Below are 24,490 nucleotides of genomic sequence, written 5' to 3' on the forward strand. Positions count from 1 at the left end.
TAGAGAATACCAATAATGAATGAATTCCCCCCAGAAGATTATTAAAAAGCAAACACAAACTATGCAAAAGCGACACATCCAGACACATCCCTTGATTAGCTGGTTCAGGTGTGTTTAATTAGGGTTGGAGCTGAACTCTGCAGGACAGTTGTCCATCAGGAACGGAGTTCGTCACCCCTGCATTAGAGCTTTAACCTCTTTGTTTCTCAGGTTCGGTCAGTAGATTGAACCCTGATCACACTCTCTGTGCTCTCCTCTCCAGTGAATCAGCAGAAAGCATCGCTCAGCTGCTGACCCGGATGTGTTTGAGGTCAGAGATCACCGGTGAGGGCGATCAGATCCAGGTTGAGATCCCGCCCACACGCTCTGACGTCATCCACGCCTGTGACATCATGGAGGATGCTGCCATAGCGTACGGCTTCAACAACATCGTCAGGAGCACTCCACGCACGTACACAGTAGCCAATCAGGTTCGTGAAAAACATTAATTCTGACCTATTAAACAGGAGATCATTTTAAAGGTTCAGTGCTGATGTTACGACACTTACACGTGTGTTTTTGCATTTGCAGCTCCCTCTAAATAAACTAACGGAGTTACTGAGGCAAGACCTTGCAGCCGCCGGGTTTACTGAAGCTCTGACATTCGCTCTGGTTAGAAATCACTCCTCTCTCTTTTATTTATTAGGTTTATATTCTGCACGTTTTCCTCCCCAAAGTCCATTTATAAGATTTCTTGCAGTCACAAAAATTGTAATTTAGATTTCATGGCCATTGTCCACCTTCTCTCTAAGCATTAGAATTAAATGGGCAGTTTTTACAAGATTTGTGTATGTAGATTATCTTAGTTTTTAGGGCTGGGTAAACACCCATTTCACAAATTGATTAGACTCTTGATTCACAACCTCGATTTTATACCTTCTGATGTTCATTCATGTTTTTTTGTTGCTATAACTAGTAGTAAAGAGGAAGAGATAATCGGTCATGTGCTGTCATGCCACATTAAAGAGTGCCAAAACAGTATTTGATTGAATTTCATAGTAAAATGTACACTGTTTCAAAACTGAGATTTTGTTTTATATCAAAAGTAACAAACCAAAAAGCTTATTGTGATTATTTGATGGCAGACATGCAACAAAACAGTATAGACTAAAAGATTAGTTTGGGACTTTAAGAATCCATATCAGTTCATCAAAATGAATATAGATTTAAATTGATTAATCAATATTAACAACCCAGCCCTATTTAAGTGTTGTTATGTGTTTAAAAGTCATGATGAAAAGGAAGTATCAACAGATGTTTTCTTCTGTATTGTGATGTATGGATTTGTTATATTTATTTATTTTATATAATTATGTAATAAGAAAAAAAATTAGGACATGAATTATTGAACGATTTTGAGATTTGAGATTTTTTTTTAATCATTAAAAAAAAAAAAAAGATAAAAAACATGCACTTAAAATATAGATTTTATCCCCCCCCATTTTTTTCCTGATTAATTTCTTGCCAACTTTAAAAGAATGTTCATCGCAAACAAATTACAACATTGGTTGCTGTATATTTGTTTTTCCGTTCATTTGTTATCTTGTTTTCTATAATGTGACTCCATTAAAATAACCTTTTCACCCTCTCTCTGCAGTGTTCGCAAGAAGATATTGCAGATAAACTCGGGAAAAACATAGCAGAAACCAGAGCAGTCCACATCTCCAACCCAAAGACTGCAGAGTTTCAGGTAACACACCCCATCCACAAAATCTGATTAGCATTTCTCACATTTGTCCACTAGTGGGTGCTTTCACAAGTTTAAATCAGACAGTTAGTAGTAACTCAGAGTGAGATTTGACTAACTAAACCATACTGGCCTCTAGGTGGCGCGCACCTCTCTTCTTCCTGGTCTCCTGAAAACGGTCGCTGCCAACAGGAAGATGCCCCTACCTCTCAAACTGTTCGAGATTTCAGACGTCGTCCTGAAGGATGAAACAAAAGGTGTGTTTGACATCCTCAAAATCAAGTAACGCATGCTAATAAGCAGTCTCTGAACTTGATCTGTCTCGCAGATGTAGGAGCCCGCAACAACAGGCGACTCTGTGCCGTTTACTACAACAAGAGCCCGGGGTTTGAGGTCATCCATGGACTTCTGGACCGGGTCATGCAGCTGCTGGATGTCAAACCAGGCCGTAACCAAGGATACCACATCCAGGCGGCAGAGGGTGAGTCAAATGTTAAAAGTCGACATGGTGTCCTTCCTCTGAGTGAGATTCGTTTTATGAGCTCTCTGAGTCATATTCAAAGATTTATTTTAGTGGTTAATATTTAACAGCGTTTATCTGCGAGCAGTAGGTCAGCAAAATGTTAATAGGAAGTGTTATAGTTCTTTTGCTAGGACTTTTTTTTTTATTACTGGACGGTCAGATGCTCATTTCCTCATTTTATTTTCACCTGATGGATGGAAAAGGCTTAAAGAGACTGTTTAAAATGTCATGAAACTGTATCAAATTGTTTTTGTTCATTAAAATAAAGCTATTAAGTGGAATATATAAAGTTTGAACAAAAATTAGTAATGAATATAACTGAAGTTGACTTATAATACTAACTTAATTGATCATTTTTCTTACAGACTCCACCTTCTTCCCTGGCCGCTGTGCTGAGATTTTGTCAGGTGGCAAAAGCATCGGACACCTCGGGGTCCTTCACCCTGATGTCATCAGTCGTTTTGAGCTGACCATGCCCTGCTCTGCCATCGATATCGACATAGAGCCCTTCCTGTGATGTCAAAATGCAAATTAGCTTAACCACACCCCTCCATTTTGGTCAACGTCTTGGCTCCTCTTTCAGAAGTTGCATCCACACATTACTGTTTATCTTTAGGAGAATGAGTTCTAGTCACGACGGCATGTGTTACTGAATGATCAGAATAAATCACTCTGTTTTAATAAACCTCAACTTGTCCACTGCTAGTATGTTTTTCTGATATTAAACATCATGGCTGTATGTCTGTGTCCAGCACATTTTACAACATAGAAACTAATAAATATGTATGAATAAACCAAAATTGCCATTTGTTGGATTTTGCATGTATTTGGTGGATATCAAGCAATGTCCTCTATAATACCTTGCTGTACTTCATCTAAAGCTAATTTAACCCTCATGTTGTGTTCGGGTCATTTTGACACGGAGAGGATTTTCTTTTTGCTGGAAATGCTAGTTAACAATATCGCATTGGACAAAAACTTAATGACTTTACTCACCCGGAGTATAACTGCTTCCCCAACAAGTTGACAAAAAGATTGAATCCAATATCTGGTGATAATATAGCATAACATTAATATAATATAGCATAACAAGCTATTTATAAGCTATTTTTGGTAGGCCTGTCATTTTTGAAAGTCAGTGTGACTTTGTGCCATTTTGTACAAGATAAAAGCATTTCAAAACAAACTTCCAGGTTAAATATTAAAGCACGCTAGTGTGATAAACTGCAATTTTTTCCATATTTTGTTGAATATTGACCAATTTATCCACAGATAATGCTTTTTTCCACTCAGAAATGGAGGTGCATAAGCCTGGATCAATCAGATTCAAAATTAAATACAATACCTTGTTTGAAAGAAAACAAGTTGACAAAAAGATTGAGTATTTGGTGATACTATAGCTTAATGAGCAATTTACAAGTAATTTTTGACATGGATGGAATGATGAATAGATGGATGGATGGTTGGATGAATAGTATGACAATGGATGGATTGATGGATAGTATGACGATGGATGGATGGATGGATGGATGGATAGTATGACTGGATGGATGGATGGATAGTATGACGATGAATTGATGGATGGATGGATAGTATGACGATGGATTGATGGACTGATGGATAGTATGACGATGGATGGATGGACTGATGGATAGTATGACAGTGGATGGATGGATAGATGGATGGATGGACTGATGGATAGTATGACAGTGGATGGATGGATGGATGGATAGTATGACAGTGGATGGATGGATAGTATGACGATGGATGGATGGATAGTATGACGATGGATGGATGGATGGATTGATGGATGGACAGATGGATGGACAGTATGACAGTGGATGGATGGATGGATGGATGGATGGATGGATGGATAGTATGACAGTGAATGGATGGATGGACAGATGGATGGATGGATGGACAGTATGACAGTGGATGGATGGATGGATGGATGGATGGATAGTATGACAGTGGATGGATGGATGGATGGATGGATGGATGGATTGATGGATGGATGGACAGATGGATGGATGGATGGACAGTATGACAATGGATGGATGGATAGTTGGATGGATGGATGGATGGATAGTATGACAGTGGATGGATGGATGGATGGATGGATTGATGGATGGATGGACAGATGGATGGATGGATGGACAGTATGACAATGGATGGATGGATGGATGGATGGATGGATGGATGGATGGATGGATAGTATGACAGTGGATGGATGGATGGATGGATGGATAGTATGACAGTGGATGGATGGATGGATGGATGGATGGATAGTATGACAGTGGATGGATGGATGGATGGATGGATGGATGGACAGTATGACAATGGATGGATGGATGGATGGATGGATAGTATGACAGTGGATGGATGGATGGATGGATAGTATGACAGTGGATGGATGGATGGATGGATGGATGGATGGATGGATGGATAGTGGGATGGCAAGACCTATTAGGCTATAGCACTTAAAATACACACTTTCCTTTATATATTAATTCTAACCTAAATTCATGCTGAAAAAAGAGAAATCAAGCTTCTGGTTAGTTCAGGCCACGTCAGTCAAGCTTGCACCAGCTGACAGTCAGCTGTTTCTGACGTGTACCAATCCAGTTGTGACACCTATCACAGCGGTTCATTTAAATCCTCATTCATTCATTCATTCATTCTCTCTATTGTTCAGCTGCACGCTGCATTTAACTCCCCCTCCATCCTCAACTCCATCCAGCTGGAATCTAATCTGATGTCTGTTTATCTCTGTCTTCTGCATACAGTAATTTCATTGTATCATCCTTCCTCGTGTATTTTAGCTTGTTTACAACAACTCATGTAAATTCTGATTGTGTAATTTATGTATGTATGATTACTGGATCTGTTCTGTACCCCAAGGCAGGGTTGACTTGCTGCTCTCCCTGCTCTGTCCAAGCATGACTGCATGCCGATGATACTCAGTTATATATTTCAACACAACCAGATGAAATCTCTAAATGATCCAGTCTGAGAGAGTCTGTTAAAGAAGTAAAACATTGGATGACTAGTAATTTTCTTCTATTAAATTCAGATAAGACTGAAGTATTACTTATGGGCCAAAAACCTGTGCACAGAATCTCTCAGACTACAATCTGCATTTAGAAGGATGTACTGTTACTCCATCCTCGACAGTTAAAGACCTAGGTGTTATATTAGACAGCAACTTGTGCTTTGAAAATCATATTTCTTATGTTACATAAACAGCCTTGTTCCACCTCAGAAACATAAGATACAGAATATGTCATCTATTTCTGATGCAGAAAAGTTAGTTCATGCTTTCATGACGTCTCGACTAGATTACTGTAATGCATTATTAGCTGGTTGTCCTGCTTCCGCAATAAATAGGCTACAATTAGTACAAAATGCAGCTGCTAGAGTTCTTACCAGGTCAAGAAAATATGATCATATATCACCAATTTTACCTATTAAGTTCTGTATCGATTATAAAGTATTGCTAATGACCTATAAGGCTCCAAATGGTTTAGCTCCTGTGTACTTAACCAATCTTCTATCGCCCTACAATCCTTCACGCTCTTTAAGATCACAAAACTCTGGACTTCTGGTTGTACCTAGGATATCTAAGTCCACTAAAGGAGGGAGAGCATTTTCACATTTGGCTCCGAAATTCTGGAATAACCTTCCTGATAATGTTCGGGACTCAGACTCGCTCACCCAGTTTAAATCTAGATTAAAGACGCATCTCTTTAGCCAAGCATTCACATAATGCATCTCATACCAGATCAATTGCACGTGACTATCTTTGCTTAATGTTAAGAACAGCAGCTACGCTAATTATTCTCCATTTGCTTTTAAAGCTGCTTTGAAATGATATGTATCGTGAAAAGCACTATACAAATAAATGTGAATTGAATTGGACGGGCGTGTGGAGTTTGACCAGAACAGAACCATACCGCCAACACTAACTGTATGCATTTATCATTATAATAAATATACATTTGACTGAAGTGATGTTATTTGCCAACTGCATGTTTCTTTCACCCTCCTCACAGAAGAGGAATCAGAGACTCACATAATAAGTAGGCAATAAATAACAGTGAGACAGTGTGCTTATTCACAAGCTAATGGATCTTATCATGATGAATGATGAATGAAGTTGTGTTACCTGTATGTCTGTTAAAAGCAATTTGAGCGTGTCGGTGTGTGTGTGTGTGTCCCAGGGTGTTAAACAACTCCAACTGCACTGATGCTTGAAAACCAAGTGTAAATGTCTGCTGTTGACTAGGCATATTAAAAGAAACTCATGTGTTTGAATATATTTCAGCTGTAACTCATTAAACAGGAGCCCAGATCACTGATTAACAAAATCTGTGTGTGTGGTTTGAGATGGCAGATGAGAGGAAGTGTCTGGTTTAACAGGCTCTCAGAAAGGTCAGCGCTAGAGACGGGCTCCACCTGATCTCCAGATAAACGATACCAGGCAGGCATTTGACTGAACATGTTTTTCATGATATTAAAACCCTAAAAGCTTGGATAAAATTACCCGATTAGCTTCCCATATTTCCATCTGTGTTATTTCATATATTTAATGACCTTAATGTTATTCTAAATATGTGAAAAAGTCAAGTTAGGAGTGTCTTTCTGTGTGTCTGAACTATATGTGTAAGAGGGAAAGAGATTAGAGGCTATTATGGCATGTCTTTAATTTGTGTGTGTAAGGATGGTCTGTGTGTACACTGCGTTTGTAAGGGTTTGTGGCTACATGAGAGGCGTGTTTGTGGTTTCTGAAGTGTTTATGATCTGTTAAACCGTCTACATCAACACTTTAAACATGCAAAACAAACAGACGGAGAAATGGAGGCAGATGGAGAGAGGCGACACTTTTTTAAGTGCCATTTTTATTGTGTTTATTCATTTCCTTCACCACATCTGTAAAAGCTCACACATCCTGAATGCCAAAGTCTAAATATGTTCTTCAACATTTTGTAATAAATATCAAATGCATAACTATATGGTAAAAAAAAGTAATAGGACAAACATTCATAGAGTTGAGGCAGTCAAAGCATTTTATAACAGGTGTTATGTGTTAGTAAAAATTGTCATAAACATCATCTGATAAAAACGAACTTTCAATGGAAGTTAATTTTTTGCAGTTTTTACAACTAAAAGTACAAGCCGAATGTAGAAATCAACAGTTTGCCACAGTTCCTGTCCAGGGAATATAAAGGTGAAATGTGTAATGTTCTCGTATCCCATCTTCATGTAAGGCATACATTGGATGATCCCACAAAAAGTGATTAAAATATCACTCTATTTATTTGATCATTAACATCAACACTGATTCAACCAATGGGGTTCAGAGCAGGACTGTCTGTCTGACCACTAGAACGCTGGAGGGATGACTTAATTTTGTAGGCTAAACTACAAGTTCACATAATCCTGCTTCCCTCAGCAAAAACCCTTAAGGATTTTTCCATTGGGTCCAACAAAAGTTTATGATTCTTACACGTTTTGTTCATTTGTTGCACATTTGTTGTGCAAGATAATATTCACAAACTTTTATGTTTCTACTTTAATCTGTAAAAAGTTAAAGTTAGGTGATCAATGAGCTACACTAGTCACAAGCGTTAACACATTAATCAGTATAGCTTCCGACAACTCTTTCAGTCTTTATTTCAGTGTTGCCTAGTCCACAGTTTTTCCGCCCAATTTGGCTACTTTTACTCTGTTGCAACGGGTTGCACAAAAAAAAAACCAAAAAAAAAAAAACACACACTCCAACTAATTTCTGGGTTTTAGGACTCCTGCATTACTTTGTAGCAGATGGGCATCGAGTTAATAATTTATTAGCCTTTTTTCAATAGCTTTTGTTCATTTGTCTGATTTTATTTGGTGATTCTTGTGGCACAGAAATTACACATTTCACCTTTAGCTTGTATTTAAGATAGAATATTCCTTTACAAATGCTAGCGAAACAACACAAAATAGGGCTGGGTATTGATACAAATTTAACAATTCGATTCAATTTCGATTCACAAGCTTGCGATTACATTCAATTCCAATTCAATTCAATTTGATATCAATAATTTTGTATATATATCAGGTACGCTACATGCCTTTTTTTTCTTAAGGAAACCAATCCCTCAACTAATGCTGTAAACTATACAAGGAGTCAGTTGGTAGGTTACTACATTACTATAATATTGACGTTTAAAATTTTCCCTTTTCGAATGAGAATTCGGATTCACACTTCCCAAGTTAACATTTACAGATGTAACCACGGTTCCCTGAGAAAGGGAACGAGACACTGCGTCTGACATGACGTGCCCTGACATCTTGTCAGACGCAGTGTCTCGTTCCCCTTCTCAGGGAACCATGGTTACATTTGTAACTGTTAACCCAAAAAGTTTGTATACAAACACTTATTAAACACAAAGAAGTGTCATAATAAAGTTATAATATTAACTTACATAGTTATGTTTCTACTCCAATTAGTTTTTAAATATAAACATTTCAATGGTGGCTGTCAAATGTGACTGATTTCAAACATACATTTTGAAGAACAGTAAAAATATAATGAATAAGCAATATGGTGCAAATTTTTAGCAAAAAGCTCCAATCTAGAGTTAATTTTTCTAGCTGATTCACGAGTTTATGCTCACTGAATGGTTTTTCTGAGGTAAATGTGAGGTTACGTGACCTAGCTATTGTTAACAAGCTGTTTTATGACATCTTTCTACGGTTTGAGATTGAGCGATTACATGAGACATGATACGGATTTCTGTAAGTTGTACTGTAACTTTTAACATACCTTCCGATGTTCATTCATGTTTATTTTGCGCTGTAACTGGTAGTAAAGACAAAGAGATGATCGTTTCACGTGCGCTCCACACTGCCACTTCACTTGAACTGAGGCGGCAACAGCAATCTGCCATGCCATGTTAAAGAGTGCCAAAATGGTATTGTTTATACATAATTTGAAATATGGAGACTATGGGAGGCACGCTACAATGTTTTGTTCATTCATAGACTAAAAGATCCATTCTTGGGATTTACAAATTGATATCGGTTCATAAAAATGTGAGTAGATTAAGTCTATTGTTTTTTTACCCAGCCCTAACACAAAACATCCGAAAACTGTAATTCAGTTTTAAAAATATTTCAAAATTTCAAATCCTGTTTAATGTGAGAAGTTAGGTTAAATGTGCAAGTCATTTCTGGACAAAGACTAATGTAAATTTCTCCCTGAGAATCTATGATTCTGTTCAAACTCGCCTGTAAACACTGAGAAATTACACAGAATTTCCCAAATCCCAAAGTCCCATCATCACAAACACTCTGTTCACCAAGATACTGTTGACCAGTCCAATGGAAACATACGTGCTGAACTTATACGGCACTTCGATCTCTTTCCTCCTGCGTGCGTCAACATCACTCACAGACACTCCGTAAATCCGGCAAAGCACCCGCAGGCTTGCCCAGCGCACCGTCTGCCGGGTCAGGACCAGCATCACTAACCCCACCAAGAACCGTGCCACACCGAGGCCCAAGGCCGCAAGGGTCAGAGGCGGCAGAGCCACTGGAAAAGGCCCGACTAGGTCAAAGGTCAAGCCCAAACGCTCATTCACCCAGTATCCAATCGAACTTCCCGCACTGCATGATAAAATAATGGTGGTGTCCCCCCGTGTGGTGCTGTAATGGTCTAGTTCAGGGTACTTGTAGGACAGAAAGAGAGGCAGTACCACTGCCACGACAGGGGAGATGGGGCTGTGGAGCTGCAGGAAGTCAACGGTTCCCCAGTACGGGTACGACACGGCCATGATGACGGCTGAAATTACAACACCACAGATCACATCCTGAGAGGAAGAGAGGAAGATTCACTTTAGCTTCCTGTCATAAGTATCAGACTCTGTAATTCTAGATTCATGCAGCTCAACCAGTTTTATGAACAGTCATATTGACAATATAATGCAGTTTTTATGGCATAATTATGAAAAATGTACTCATTTTCTAGCTGGTTGCAAAAGTGTTCTGAGTGGTTATGTTGCTATGTAGTTGCTAGGGTGTTCTTAGTGGTTATGTTGCCATGTAGTTGCTAGGGTGCTCTGAGTGGTTGTTAATATTTCTAGCTGGTTGCAAGAGTGTTCTAAATGGTTTACATGTTTCTATGTGGTTGCTAGGGCATTTTGAATGGTTGTTAAGATCTTTTTAGCTGGTTGCAAGGTGTTCTAAATGGTTGTTAACGTGTTGTTATGTGGTTGCTATGGTCTTCTAAGTGGTAGTCAAGATGTTTCTAGCTGGTTGCAAGGGTGTTCTAAATGGTTACCCCTATGGGGTTGCTATGGTGTTCTGAGTGGTTATGTTACCATGTGGTTGCTAGGGTGCTCTAAGTGGTTGTTAACGTGTTGCTATGCAGCTGCTAGGGTTCTCTTAGTGGTAATCTTGTTGCTTTGTGGTTGTTAGGGTGTTTTAAGTGGTTTCTAGCTGTTTGCAAGGTGTTCTAAATGGTTGTTAACATGCTACTATGCAGTTGCTAGGGTGTTCTAAGTGGTTTTTAAGATGTTTCTAGCTGGTTGCAAGAGTGTTTTCAATGGTTAACTTGTTGCTATGGGGTTGATAGAGTGTTCTGTGTGGTTATGTTGCTAGGGTGTTCTAAGTGGTTGTTAGAATGTTTCTTGTTGCAAGGGTGATCTTAGTTGTTATCGCGATGCTATGGGGTTGCTAGGGTTTTCTGAGTGGTTAAGTTGCTATGTGGTTGCTAGGGTGCTCTAAGTGGTTGTTAATGTGTTGCTATGCAGTTGCTAAGATGTTATAAGTGGTTGTTAAGGTGTTTCTAGCTGGTTGCAAGGTGTTCTAAATGGTTTACTTGTAGCTATGTGGTTCCTAGGGTGCTCTGAGCTGTAATCTTGTTACTAGGGTGTTTTGAGTGGTTGTTAATATTTCTAGCTGGTTTCTAGCATAGCATGCTGCTATGCAGTTGCTAGGGTGTACCAAGTGGTTGTTACGATGTTTAACGTGTTGCTATGGGGTTGCTAGGGTGTTCTGAGTGGTTGTTATTGTGTTGCTATGCGATTACTGTGGTGTTCTAAGTGGTTGTTAGAATGATTCTAGCTTGTTGCAATTGTGATCTTTGCGGTTATCGTGTTGCTATGCGACTTATGTGGTTGTTAACGTGTTGCTAGGGTGTTCTGAGTCATTTCTATATGGACAGGTGACCTGCAATGTGAAATGCTAATCTCTATCTAAAACTACAAATTAACAGCTACATCTAATGCTAAAATGAAATGTTAAACAGCATTTTGCTAATTGTTTAATAATTATGGATGCATTTATGAGCTCACATTAACTAAGAGGCATATGCATTTCAGAATAATCATTTCAAAAAGTGGGGGGACAAAACTGTAAAAGAAATGGTGATAAGTTTTTCCATCATACATATTAAATAAAATCTTGACATATTATATACACATATACAGCGAACATCAAGACTATTATTTTATATTAAATATTTAATAATAATAAATATATTACATATTATAAGCATGAGCAAAAGGCCAAATGTTTGCCTTCTTCGCATCCACAAACACAACTGCTGTATTAAAGGAACTAGAGGTAAAATCTATGGAGACTATCCAGACTATATGAATAATACAGGAGTATAAATTTTTCATATCAAACTCAAAAGTGCCTGTTCATTTTAAAGTGTCTCTCTTCCAGACTCACCAGAACCGAGTGCATGCCGGTATAAAGACGACTCAGACACACCAGTGCAGACAGAACCATGGCCACAATCAATCCCAGCTCAAACGGGAACTAAGACACAAAAACACCTGATTAAACAAGCATTTCAGTCAAAAATTAACATTATATTATTTTACAGTCAATCTGATGCCACATTCTGCAAAATCTCTTTTGTGTGTGAGAATCCTGAGTGAATGAGTGAGTTTATAACAACAAGAGGGTGAGTTAATGACTGCATTTTTATTTTAGGATGAGCTGCTCCTTTAAAAACAGTGGTGCAGCATGAAAGATAACCCAGTCAAGCTGTTCCAGCTGAAGACTCCGTGTCTTTCTCAAAACATCCTCTCATCCATCTTTCCTCGTCGTCTCTTCCTCGCTCTCTCTGTGTTTTCTGTCTGGCAGCTCTTCTAATAACATCCCTTTCTCTCCTGACATGTGCTCTTCCCACTGGATTTATTCAGGACTCTGTTAATCACTGACAACATTGGAAGAGTCTTTACATATTCATGAAGCTGCCCCACCTCCTCTGTTCTGTCTTACTCTATCCGTCTCCCTGTCCCTCCATCTGTCTATCTCTCCTTTCCTCTCTTTCTTCCTCTGTCAGCTGGGGGTCTTTCACAGGAAGTTAATGAAGAACGTTTCCTGAATGGGCTCAATGGATTCTGGGACAGTAGAGCTCATGTATAATTGACTGGAATGGCCTTTTTTTATTCTTAAATCATACACATACAGCTCTCTGGTTTCCTTTATGTACAAAAAAAAATTGTTTTCAAATCAGTTCATCCTTTTACAGAGTAGCTAAAATCGAGTCATTTTTGTAGACAAAAGTTTAGCCATTTTTAATGTTTGTAACTGAAGTCTCTTATGCTCACCAAGGCTGACAGTTTTCTATATAATTTAAAAAGTAATGTATTCCTGTGATTCAAAGCTGAATTTTCAGCATCATTACTCCAGTCTTCAGTGTCACATGATCCTTCAGAAATCATTCTAATATGCTGATTTGTGCTTAAGAAACATTTCTGATTATCAATGATTTTAGAATTATTTGATGAATAGAAAGTTCAAAAGAACAGCATTTATCTGAAATAGAATCTTTTGTAACATTATAAATGATCTTCCGGTCACTTTTCATTAATTTCATACATCCTTTCTGAATAAAAAGTACTCATTTATTTAAAAAAATAAAACCCCAAACTTTTGAATGGTAGTGTAACAACTTCTCTAGTTTTATCATCTTTATATATCATATTTGAAATATTTAAGAAGATATTTTGACTAGGATTCCAAATTAGCTTCATCAACATTAATCCTTACTCATATAACCTTGTTTGAAATAAAATAAAAATCACATTTTTAAAATAAATAAATAATTACTACCTATATAAACAAGAATAATACCGAAAAACAGCAAAACTACACTCTTAACCCTCTGGTGTTGTTTGGGCAAAAAAAATTTATTTATTTATTTATTTATTTATTTATTTTTAGAATTTTTTTACTTCAGCAAAATGATACAAAACTTGGTAAAGGTTTTGGCACTTGCTATGTGAACACCACAAAAAAAAAAATGGACATGATTCAAAAACGTTAAAAGATCCTGAAAAACATTGTCACACGTACTGTTCGCGGGCAAAAATGACCGCATTGGAAATGAATGAGAAGCGAATTTCATCTAGTGGAAACGTTTGGTACTGCACCCAAACAAAATCTTACTGAAAGCTCATTTTTTGAGATATCAACCTCAAATTTGGAGCACAGCTTGTTTAGACTTATGGCTTTGATTTTCTCACAGTTTTAAAGTAAAACATATATTTCATGTAAAATTTTAAAATACTATTTTTATGCATTTTTCATAATTCTATAATATCTATAATTTGTTACATTTTTTTTTTTTACATCTTCAGCAATAATCTGCCAAGTGTCATCTTTAAAAAGAGACCAAACTTCTCCGTCTGCTTCAAAGCATTCAAGATTTAAGACAGATTAAGTTGGAAATTGGAAATATGCTCAAAAAGTGATTAAAAGGTAATAAAATGGATCTTAACTATTCCATGAGCAGCACCTAAGGGTTAAGGGAATGCAACTTTACAGTCCACTAATAAAGTTTTATAATGCTTATATAAGTGTGCTACTGTGTGGCCTGTTTTAAAATCTCTGACTTTAAAGAAGCACAGATGTACGTTTATAGATTTAGACTGAGAATTGACCCAATATTTGGAAACACCGTCAATAGTCAAAGCTTTGAAAGCTGATGAATGGCACCATCTATAACTGACACTGACTGACAGTCATTTACTGAGAGTTCATTATGATGCCACACAGCAGATGTGTGGGCGGGACTTGGGCTGACGGATGGAGACAGATGGCCACGCCCCCTTCAATAAACTATGCAAAAGTGAGCCACATTCAGAACATTCTCAATCGAGTGTGTGTGTCTGACCTTTACTCTCTCGTGAGCACTGAGAAGCAGTGTGAATGAGATGGCTGTTGCTGCCATGGCGTGTGTGGATGGCAATCCGTACTCCGCATCCACACGCGTCTCCAGTTTGACCACAGGGGGCGATGGAGGACGGGGCAGCTTTAAAATATCCTTCATCACTTGCCCAATATACATCACCACCTGTAGAGAGAGAGAATGAGAAATGAGATGTAAATGAGGCTAAAGGGAAATATAAAAAGTACACTAAAAATGCTGGGTTAAAAACAACCCAAACTGGGTGAAACTTACGGAAGAGGATTAGGGCCAAGCAATAATAAAAAATTAAAACCATCTCAAGATTAAAGTTGTTAAATTGCTAGAAAAAAAGTCGAGATAAAATGTTGAGAATAAAGTCATTAAATTACGAGAACAAATTTGTTAAATGATGAGAAAAATGACGTTAAATTTTGAGAAAAAAGTCGAGATAAAATGTTAAAAATAAAGTCATTAAATTACAAGAAAAAAGTCGTTAAATTACGAGAACAAATTTGTTAAATGATGAGAAAAATGACGTTAAATTTTGAGAAAAAAGTCGAGATAAAATGTCGAGAATAAACTCATTAAATTATGACTTTATTCTCAACATTTTCTCGACTTTTTTCTCGAAATTTAACGTCATTTTTCTTATCATTTAACGAGTTTTTTCTCGAAATTTAACAACTTTAATCTCGAGATGGTTTTAATTTATTATTGCTTGGCCCTAATCCTCTTCCGTTTTATTTAACTAACTATTGTTTAAAAATGACTGTAATGCTTGCTTAAAATGAACCCAAAATATGTTGGAAATGAACATTTATTAATAAGTTTAATGAATACTAATTAAACAATAAAGATTTAAATTGCTTAATAAACATTCACCTTTTGATTATTATTGTTGTCTGATGTGTCTGTGTCTGATTTTTAATTTCCAACCTATTTTGGGTTCATTTTAATCCAGCCATATAGTCATTTTTAAACAATAGTTGAGTTAAATAAAACTACCCAGCACATTGGGCAAATATATTTAACCCAACCACTGGGTTAAATCAACCTAAATCGCAGGGTTTGTGCATTTTCAACCCAACTTGGGTTGTTTTGAAGAATTTTTTAGAAAATACTGTTGTTAATAATACCATACTTGTTTCCCAAACATGGTACTTTTCTGGTACTTTTTGTTAACAGTTACAGCAAATATTACTGCAAAATTTAGGCGACACATTCCAGTGTTACCCCTCAGGTTGTGTTCAGGTCATTTTGACCCAGAGAGGATTTTCTTTTTCCCAAAAATGCTAGTTAAGTTTAGCACATTGAACACAAACTTACTGACTTTACTCACCCAGGGTATAACAACTTTGTTGAGAATTTAAAAAAAACATTTTGTGAGTTACACTTAAAGTGTTAGTTCACCCAAAAATGAAATTTCTGTCATTAATTACTCACCCTCATTTCGTTCCACACCTGTAAGACCTTGACACATGAACTGTTTCAAATAGGTCTTTAGTAGCTTTCTGGGCATCTGAAAGTGTAAATAATCTTGCTTGGCCTCACTGAGCCATTGGATTTCAACAAAAAGGTCTTACGGGTGTGGAACGGCATGAGGGTGAGTAATTAATGACCGAATTTTCATTTTTGGGTGAACTAACCCTTTAAGGCCAGTCATTTTTGACCAGGAACACCACAAGTGTGACTTTGCGCCATATTGCACAAGCAAAAACATTTCAAAACAAACTTCCTGTTTAAATATTAAAGCACACTAGTGTTAAAAACAGTGCCATTTTTTCCAATATTTTGTTGAATATTGACAAATTTATCCACAAATTATGCTTTTTTCACTCAAAAACAAGATCAATGAGGCCGACGATCGATCAGTTACAGAAAGAAATACAAAACCTGTCCTAACTGAAAGCAAACAAGTTGATAGAAAGATTGAATCCAATATTCTCTGATAATACAGCATTAAGAGAGATTTACAAGCCATTTTTAAAAGGCTGGTCTTTTTTTGACCTTGAACACAAAAGATGCTAGAGGGTTTTAACACAGCATAAAAGTCAATTTTAGGTAAAATTTCAGGCACTGTATCGTGTTTTTTTTTTTTTTTTTTTTTTTTTTTTTAATAGTTTTTAATGGTGCTTGCCATAGGCAAAGCTCCATTCTTATTATTGCTCATACTTATTATTATAATTATTTTTCTGGACAAAAGTTTGGCGCGCTACTCCTCCCACAGTTTTTGTCCTAGACCAATGAATCAGGTGTCAAATCGACCGGCTTATTGAGGAGACCTGTGCTATGACTTTTATAAGCGATCGGGTGTACGATGTTCGTCCAGCGGGCGAAAAAGTAGCGAAAAAAATCCCATAGACTTTGCATTGCGACAAATTTTGACGAGTTATTGCTCCGAGTGAGAATTTCGTAGAAACATGTGGGTTACCACGTTTGAAGAGGCTAGCAAGCTCTGTCAGGCCATACCTCAAAACTGGGTGTAAGTTGTACCCCTGGGGCGCAAGAGCTGCCCAAAGTTGCCCCATAGACATACTATGGTGAAGCCGTGCCCATGAACCAGGAAGTACTGTGTTTTTCCTACTATGGGAAATTACATAGGGATTTTGTATTGAACATAACTCTGGATCACAATGTCTTAGAGACAAGGGGGTGGGCTCATTTTACTCAGGCAACCAATCAGTCTCTCAGGATCATTGTGAAGCTATCAAGCCACGCCCTAGCAACCATATAGAGCACCATAGCAACAAGTTCCATAGACTTCCATTGAAAAAGATCAAATGAATATCTTTGGATAGGAGTGTCATAGAAACATGAGGGTGGGCTCATTTGACTCGGGGCAGCAAACGGCCAATCACGAATCACCTTCAACACTTCATAGCCACGCCCTAGCAACCATTTAGAGCACCCTAGCAACCCAAAGCATAGAGGGGATATCTTCAAATCTGAATATCATACAGGCATGGGGGTTGGTTTATATCATTCATACTGGCAAGCAGCCTTTGATGTATCATCATTGGCAGCTGCCAAGCCACTCCCTAGCAACCAAACAGAGTACCCTAGCAACCGTTTTTCAAGATGTATATCTCTGCATCAGAACATCGTACAGACATGGGGGTTGGTTTATATTGTCAAGCAGCCTTTGGAGTATCATCATTGGCAGCTGCCAAGCCACTCCCTAGCAACCAAACAGAGTACCCTAGCAACTGTTTAGCAAGACCTATATCTCTGCATCAGAGCATCATAGAGACATGGCGGTTGGCTCTTTTGACTCATGCTAGCAATCTGGACTTCCAACATGATACACATGCTAGCAGTGAATAGCTACATGCTAATAGTGATTAGCTTAGGGTTTAAACATGACACAAACTAGTGAAAATGTGTTAGCATGATGATAGTAGCATGCTAATCATGTTAGCAAACATGCTAATCATGTTAGCATGTTGTTAACATTATGCTAACATGGTTAGCATCTTGCTAAAAACATGTTAACAGTATGCTACGGGTGTTAACATCATGGTGGCAACATGCTAATCATGTTAGCATGTTGCTAGCATTATGCTAACATGATTAGCATCTTGGTAAACACATCCTAGCAATATGCTAAGGGTGTTAGCATCATGCTACCATCATGCTAATCAAGAGTGCCGAGTTTTGCCACTGCAAGCACCATTCACATTTTCTTCAGGAAATGTACATTCTAGTTTAGTATTACTATTTAGCTTTTTTTAAAATGTGTATATAGTTTTTATTATTATTGTTTTTTTTGGTATTTAAAGTTACACTAAACAAAACATAAATATGTTGCTTTGGCAACTAGCTAAAATAAAATAAGTTCAAGTTTTTCAGTTAAATGCTTTAATGGTTCAGGTTTTAGTTCACAATAATAACCCTGGTTCAGTAGTGTCAGGAGTTGCAAAACAACTCCAAATGAAGCTTCTTTGAATGTTACTTTGAAAACATGAATAACTTCACCTCTCATGTTAAATTTAGTTCATTATAAATAGCTACATTGATTCCAGAGGTGAACCAATCAAATGCAGTTTGATGCTGTTGCTGTGGAAACTATATGTAAACAGCATGAATATGGAACCTATATGGAAATAGCATAAAGTGATCAGGAACACTGAGAAAATGAGCAAGAGAAATGATGTGCGTTATACTATGTGGTTTCAGCCGTCCAATTCAAATGTTGTCAAGGACATTTTATTTCTATTGTGTATAAAGTCTATGCACACAATATCATTTTAATCACAGGGCGTGTATGTGTGTGTGTGTGTGTGTGTGTGTGTGTGTGTGTGTGTGTGTGTGTGTGTGTGTGTGTGTGTGTGTGTGTGTGTGTGTGTGTGTTCTCAGCCACTCACAGCCCACACATTGACGAGTCTCCTGCACAGGAAGGGGTCGAGGTTCCAGTGGATGCAGGGCAGGAAGGTGATGTAAAAGACCTCATGCCCCAAAGTGGCCGACGTCACAAACAGGAAGTAGAAAATCCAATTCCTCACCTCATAATGAGGTCTGGGATGCTCCTGTACACAGAGGAATCAAATAAACTGCTTCATCACATCAACAAACCACAAACAGGAATCACAAGCAGTTCGTAGCTGACCTCAATATTTAAGACGGAAATATAAAACTTTATTTTTAAATATTGTTTTAATATTTTGAGGGCTGTAGCAACATTTTTATCTGTGCACCATCAAATATCAAACAAAAGTTTAACTTTTTCATAGTTCACTCAAATTATGAAAATCCAAAATTTGAATCCACACTAACAACTGATATGGTATAAGCATTATTATTTGTTAAATCGTGTTATTAATGCAAGGTATGTCATAAAGATTTGAATGCAGATGTTTAATTTAAGTGATCTACCTTTCAGTTCATATTAGAAACAAAAATGTATTTTGAAAAACATGGTGAGATCAATGTGCTCAATAAACTTCTGATTTTCTAAACCAACCAGAGAAACAGGAAAATCTTGTCTGGCATTTGGTTTTTAAACACACTGTCCTTGAATTAGGAGAGACTCAAGTTTTCAATTCAGCTGAATGAAGAGCGTCTTTTAAATCTGATTTACTTACTTTGATTTCATATTGTGAACTGCATTTATAGTTGGAGTTACTGTCTTGAGCGCGTGACGTCCCGTTCGCCACCTGCTCCGCTTTGCGCCGGTGGATCGTGACCGGACCGTCCTTAAGGGATCCATTCCCGTTTATGCATCCGTTCTGAGGAGTAAACGAGCGAGTCTCTCTCAGAACCAGGCCGCAGCACCGCTGGAAGCCGACCACCAGCTCGGGGCTGTTCAGGTACGAGATGACCCCCCACATGGCCGCGCGAAGTTTGAGCTCTGGCACGCGCGCGCGCTACCGCACCCAGCCCAGCCCGCGTTCACAGGTGTGTTTAACAGCTGCAGGTGACTGAGCGTGAAAGTGTGCTGACGTAGAAGCTTATGGCTATTTTGATTGGCTGACATGTTTACACATGGAAAATGACCTGTCACAGGTTAGTCACTCCTGCCATGTCATTTTCTTTCCCACCCACCTTCATTTTCTCCTGCCCACATATAACACAAATCTCATCTCAGCACTTTTGGTGAATGGCTACGCTTGTCATTTCATCTGAATATCAACAAATGTGAGATTTAGTCAGTTTTGAGGTTAATTGATCTAATGTTGTGCTCCTGGAGAACAGTGTTATGACATTGTATTATGTTGAAAATCAAAGTTTTTTTATTGTGTCTATTTGTTAATGAGGGATTTGTGGACACATGAATGTTTTTAGTTTTGTGGAGTCAAATTAAAAGTTATTATTTTGAAGAAAAAATATATAATTAGACCCTTGGGGTAAGATGGGCCACCAGAATTGATCCGAGTGGCATGTTGCTAGTGTTATTATTTTTTTAATTTAATACTTTGTATTGTAATCAGTGGGGTTATTATTCAGTATTTCCATGAATTTGAAGTACAATTCTGAGTTACATACATTGATCAGGCATAACATTATGACATTCTGCTGCTCACGTGTCCACTGTTGGCTCTTTCGGCGGTGGACAGGGGTCAGCATGGGCACCCTGATTGATCTGCAGCTATGCAGCCCCAAACTGCGATGCACTGTGTATTCTGACACCTTTCTATCAGAACCAGCATTAACTTCTTGAGCAATTTGAGCTACAGTAGTTCGTCTGTTGGATCGGACCACACGGGCCAGCCTTTGCTCCCCATATGCATCAATGATCTTGGCCGTCCATGACCCTGTCACCAGTTCACCACTGTTTCTTCCTTGGGCCACTTTTGATAGATACTGACCACTGCAGACCAGGAACATCCCACAAGAGCTGCAGTTTTGGAGATGCTCTGATCCAGTCGTCTAGTCATCACAGTTTGGCCCTTGTTAAACTCACTCAAATCCTTATTCTTGCCCATTTGTCTATCACATCAACTTTGAGGACAAAATATTCACTTGCTGCCTAATATATCCACTAACAGCTGTGGTGAAGAGATAATTAGTGTTATTCACTTCACCTGTCAGTGCTCATAATGTTATGCCTCATTTGTGTATCTTCAATTAAAATATGGACAATTAAATATGTAAATATTCATAAGCATGAGCAGAATCATTTTACCTTTCAGAAAAATCTCTTTTAGGCTACTGAGATTCTGCTTTGTTTGTCATTTGTTATTCATTTATTCAACTAAATTGTCAAAATTTAATTTGAAATAAAATAGTATTATATTTGGTAAATTGTTTCATTACTGGATGAATCAGTGTTTTTGGACGAATCTTTTGAATGAATGATTCAATGACAATTACACGTTTTAACAGTCACTTGTCGCCACCTAGTGGCATAAGATGTAATTGAAACAACCCTTATTTGAAGCCCAAGTTAGTTTCAAACGGCGGTTTGCTCTTTTTTTTTTATTGCTATCGTAGACAAAAGTGTTTATATCTTAATTTTAAACTTTGATAATTTGATATTTGTAACAGAAATAATATAGTGTGGTTCAAAACTACTCTTTGGCTCAGCACGGCAGCACGAATTGAGATTGCGATCTTTTTATGATTAATCGTGCAGCTCTAATATATATATATATATATATATATATATATATATATATATATATACAGTGGCAAGAAAAAGTATGTGAACCCCTTGCAGAATCTGTGAAAATGGGAATAATTTTAATAAAATAAGAGAGATCATACAAAATGCATGTTATTTTTTGTTTAGTACTGTCCTGAGGAAGATATTTTACATAAAAGATGTTTGCATTTAGTTCACAAGACAAAACAATAGCTGAATTTATTAAAATAACCCCATTCATAAGTGTGAACCATTGATTCTCAATACTGTGTGTGGTTACCTGATGATCTACGACTGTTTTTGTGTTTTGTGATGGTTGTTCATGAGTCTCTTGTTTGTCCTGAGCAGTTAAACTGAGCTCTGTTCTTCAGAAAAATCCTCCAGCTCCTGCAGATTCATGCAGTTTTCAAGCATTTTTGCATATTTGAACCCTTTCCAGCAGTGACTGTATGATTTTGAGATTCATCTTTTCACACTGAGGACAACTGAGGGACTCAAACACAACTATTAAAAAAGGTTCAAACATTCACTGATGCTCCAGAAGGAAACACGATGCATTAAGAGCCGAGGGGTGAAAACTTTTGAATTCAAATATCAAGGTAAATTGTACTTAATTTTTCTGCTTGGAAACATGCAAGTATCTTCTGTTGCTTCCGAAGGGCAGTACTAAATGAAAAACAACGATATTTAAACAAAATAAGAAAAATTGTGACATCTTCATCCTGTTCAAAAGTTTTCACCCCCCGGCTCTTAATGCATCGTGTTTCCTTCTGGAGCATCAGTGAATGTTTGAACCTTTTTTAATAGTTGTGCTTGAGTCCCTCAGTTGTCCTCAGTGTGAAAAGATGAATCTCAAAATCATACAGCCACTGCTGGAAAGGGTTCAAATATGCAAAAATGCTTGAAAACTGATGAATCTGCAGGAGCTGGAGGATTTTTCTGAAGAACAGAGCTCAGTTTAACTGCTCAGAACAAACAAGAGACTCATGAACAACCATCACAAAAACACAAAAACAGTCGTGGATCATCAGGTAACCACACACAGTATTGAGAATCAATGGTTCACACTTATGAATGGGGTCATTTTAATAAATTCAGCTATTGTTTTGTCTTGTGAACTAAATGTAAACATTTGGAAAATGTAAACATTGAAAAAAAAAAAAAAGAGAGAAAAGAGAGAACATGTTTATTTGATTGAATGGAGGGTGTATGTGAACTGTGAATGAATGAACCTGAAATAGTGGGCAAGTCACCTGTTTCTGGGTTATTAGTTTCCATGACAACAACTTGAGCAAACAGGTAAATGACTCACAATGGGGAATAATCACGGTTAAATGACCAGCTTTCATTTCCAGTCAGGAATGTTTTATTGGAAGAAAACCCAGAGACAGCAAAAAAGGAGTTAAATCTACTGACGTAAACAGCATCCTTTAGCAGAAATGCTCGTGCCGTTTGACCCAGACGCGTGTCTGATGCTTTGATTGAGGTGCGATTCCCGCGTCCCGCATCTTTCCGGGCTCGGCGGGGTCGCAGCCACACATCGGTTCTGGATGAGAGGCGGCATTACATCACCTCCCTTCCGCACTGGAACGATACGGTTAATTATTCAGGCTACTCAGCGTGCTCGGAGACTAAAAGAACCGTTCTAAAAAAAGGCCTTACACAAAAATGTCCGGGTTTAACGGGAGCACGGGCTTTCGCTGACAGGATAAAGAGAAGAAAAGGCGGCTCGCGTGACTGCCTCGCGCCCATTGTGTCGAGGATGTGAGGCAGCGCGAGATGCCATGGCAGCGGATGCAGCAGCTAACGGGTCGGAGCCGCCTGGTCTCCCGGCACCAAAGGCGTTTCCCTACGAGGAGTACGAGTGCAAAATCTGCTACAACTATTTCGACCTCGACCGTCGCGCGCCCAAGATCTTGGAGTGTCTGCACACCTTCTGCGAGGAGTGTCTGCACGCGCTGCAGCTGTGCGAGGAGCGGCCGTGGCGCATCAGCTGCCCCGTGTGCCGCCACCGCACGCCCGTACCGGACTATCGGATCCAGAACCTGCCCAACAACACCAAGGTCACAGAGGACTTCCCTCTGTACATCGACTCGGACCCCGTGCCTCAAGATGCTCTGCCGCCCCACCCGCCTCCGCTGCACCCAGCGCTCGTGGCGCTCAGGCGCGAGGAGGACGCGTCCGCGGCGTCCATGGCGGGTCACGCGACACCATCCACCACGACGGTCTCCACCGCGACCACACTGTCCCAGGACTCAGTCTCGCGCTATGAGAGCTGTCGCAACTGCAGGCGGCTCGCGCTGACCACCGGATGCGTGTGCGTCATCTTCTCCTTGCTGTCCATGCTCGTGCTGCTCTTCATGGGCCTCATATTTGTGCACAGCCACGGCGGGCCGCCCTCGCCCGCGGGGCCACTCTGTCTGTCGGTCGCGAGCATCCTCGCCATGGTGTCGGCGATGGTAACGTGGCTGCTCTACTGGCTCAAAGACAGACCGGAGCACGAGACGGGCCGCTCCTCTGCCACCACTAATGCGACCCGGAGAAACGCGTGACAGAAGATCTGCATCGTATGACAAGCCCTTTCAGCTTTTATTCCTTAATAGGCAACCAAATAGTACCTTTTTAAGTTAGTATCAGTATCTTTTATACTAGTAGGCAGTATAATTACAGTAAATCCCAACAGTTTTCACTAAGAAATTGCTAGTAAATTAATTAAGCATTGAATTACACATGAAATTTTGACGTAGAAAGACTGAAATAGTATTTTCTTGTAAAACACTCCAATATTTTTTGTTTTTATTTACAACTTTGAAAAATAATTTTTTACAGTAGGCTATACTTACTAGTAACATTTCTTATCTCACTATTACAATTGTTTATATTTGTGTAGAATAGCTACATCAAGGTCCTTTTAGTTAACGTTAGTTTATGCATTAACTAACCATGAGCAATACATTTTTACAG

General features: G+C 38.5%; 3 protein-coding genes across 3 annotated transcripts in view; 2 read left to right on the forward strand and 1 right to left on the reverse strand.

The window, feature by feature from the left end:
* The window catches only part of farsb (phenylalanyl-tRNA synthetase subunit beta), a 12,413-nt gene extending 9,341 nt beyond the window's left edge, over positions 1–3,072 (forward strand). Inside the window, exons 12-17 of the mRNA XM_067366052.1 lie at positions 263–470; positions 571–651; positions 1,637–1,729; positions 1,866–1,983; positions 2,055–2,207; positions 2,615–3,072. Coding sequence (XP_067222153.1) covers positions 263–470; positions 571–651; positions 1,637–1,729; positions 1,866–1,983; positions 2,055–2,207; positions 2,615–2,766 — 805 coding nt within the window. The 3' untranslated portion in view covers positions 2,767–3,072. The remainder of the gene's footprint in view (positions 1–262; positions 471–570; positions 652–1,636; positions 1,730–1,865; positions 1,984–2,054; positions 2,208–2,614) is intronic.
* Positions 3,073–8,636: 5,564 nt separating this feature from the next.
* sgpp2 (sphingosine-1-phosphate phosphatase 2) lies at positions 8,637–19,806 on the reverse strand. The gene is made up of 5 exons (XM_067365700.1): positions 19,527–19,806; positions 18,810–18,971; positions 14,431–14,610; positions 11,973–12,062; positions 8,637–10,105 (listed from the first exon to the last, which is right to left on the reverse strand). The coding sequence occupies exons 1-5, from the start codon at positions 19,770–19,772 to the stop codon at positions 9,542–9,544; spliced, it is 1,242 nt and encodes a 413-aa protein (XP_067221801.1). The 5' UTR covers positions 19,773–19,806; the 3' UTR covers positions 8,637–9,541.
* On the forward strand, positions 19,771–24,195 carry LOC137005221 (RING finger protein 228). Its single transcript, XM_067366037.1, has 2 exons — positions 19,771–19,858; positions 23,300–24,195. Exons 1-2 carry the CDS (start codon positions 19,771–19,773, stop codon positions 24,076–24,078), a joined length of 867 nt encoding a protein of 288 aa, XP_067222138.1. The 3' UTR covers positions 24,079–24,195.
* Positions 24,196–24,490: the final 295 nt, after the last annotated feature.

This window comes from Chanodichthys erythropterus, chromosome 17 (genome assembly GCF_024489055.1).
Source record: "Chanodichthys erythropterus isolate Z2021 chromosome 17, ASM2448905v1, whole genome shotgun sequence".
Lineage (NCBI taxonomy): Eukaryota > Metazoa > Chordata > Actinopteri > Cypriniformes > Xenocyprididae > Chanodichthys > Chanodichthys erythropterus.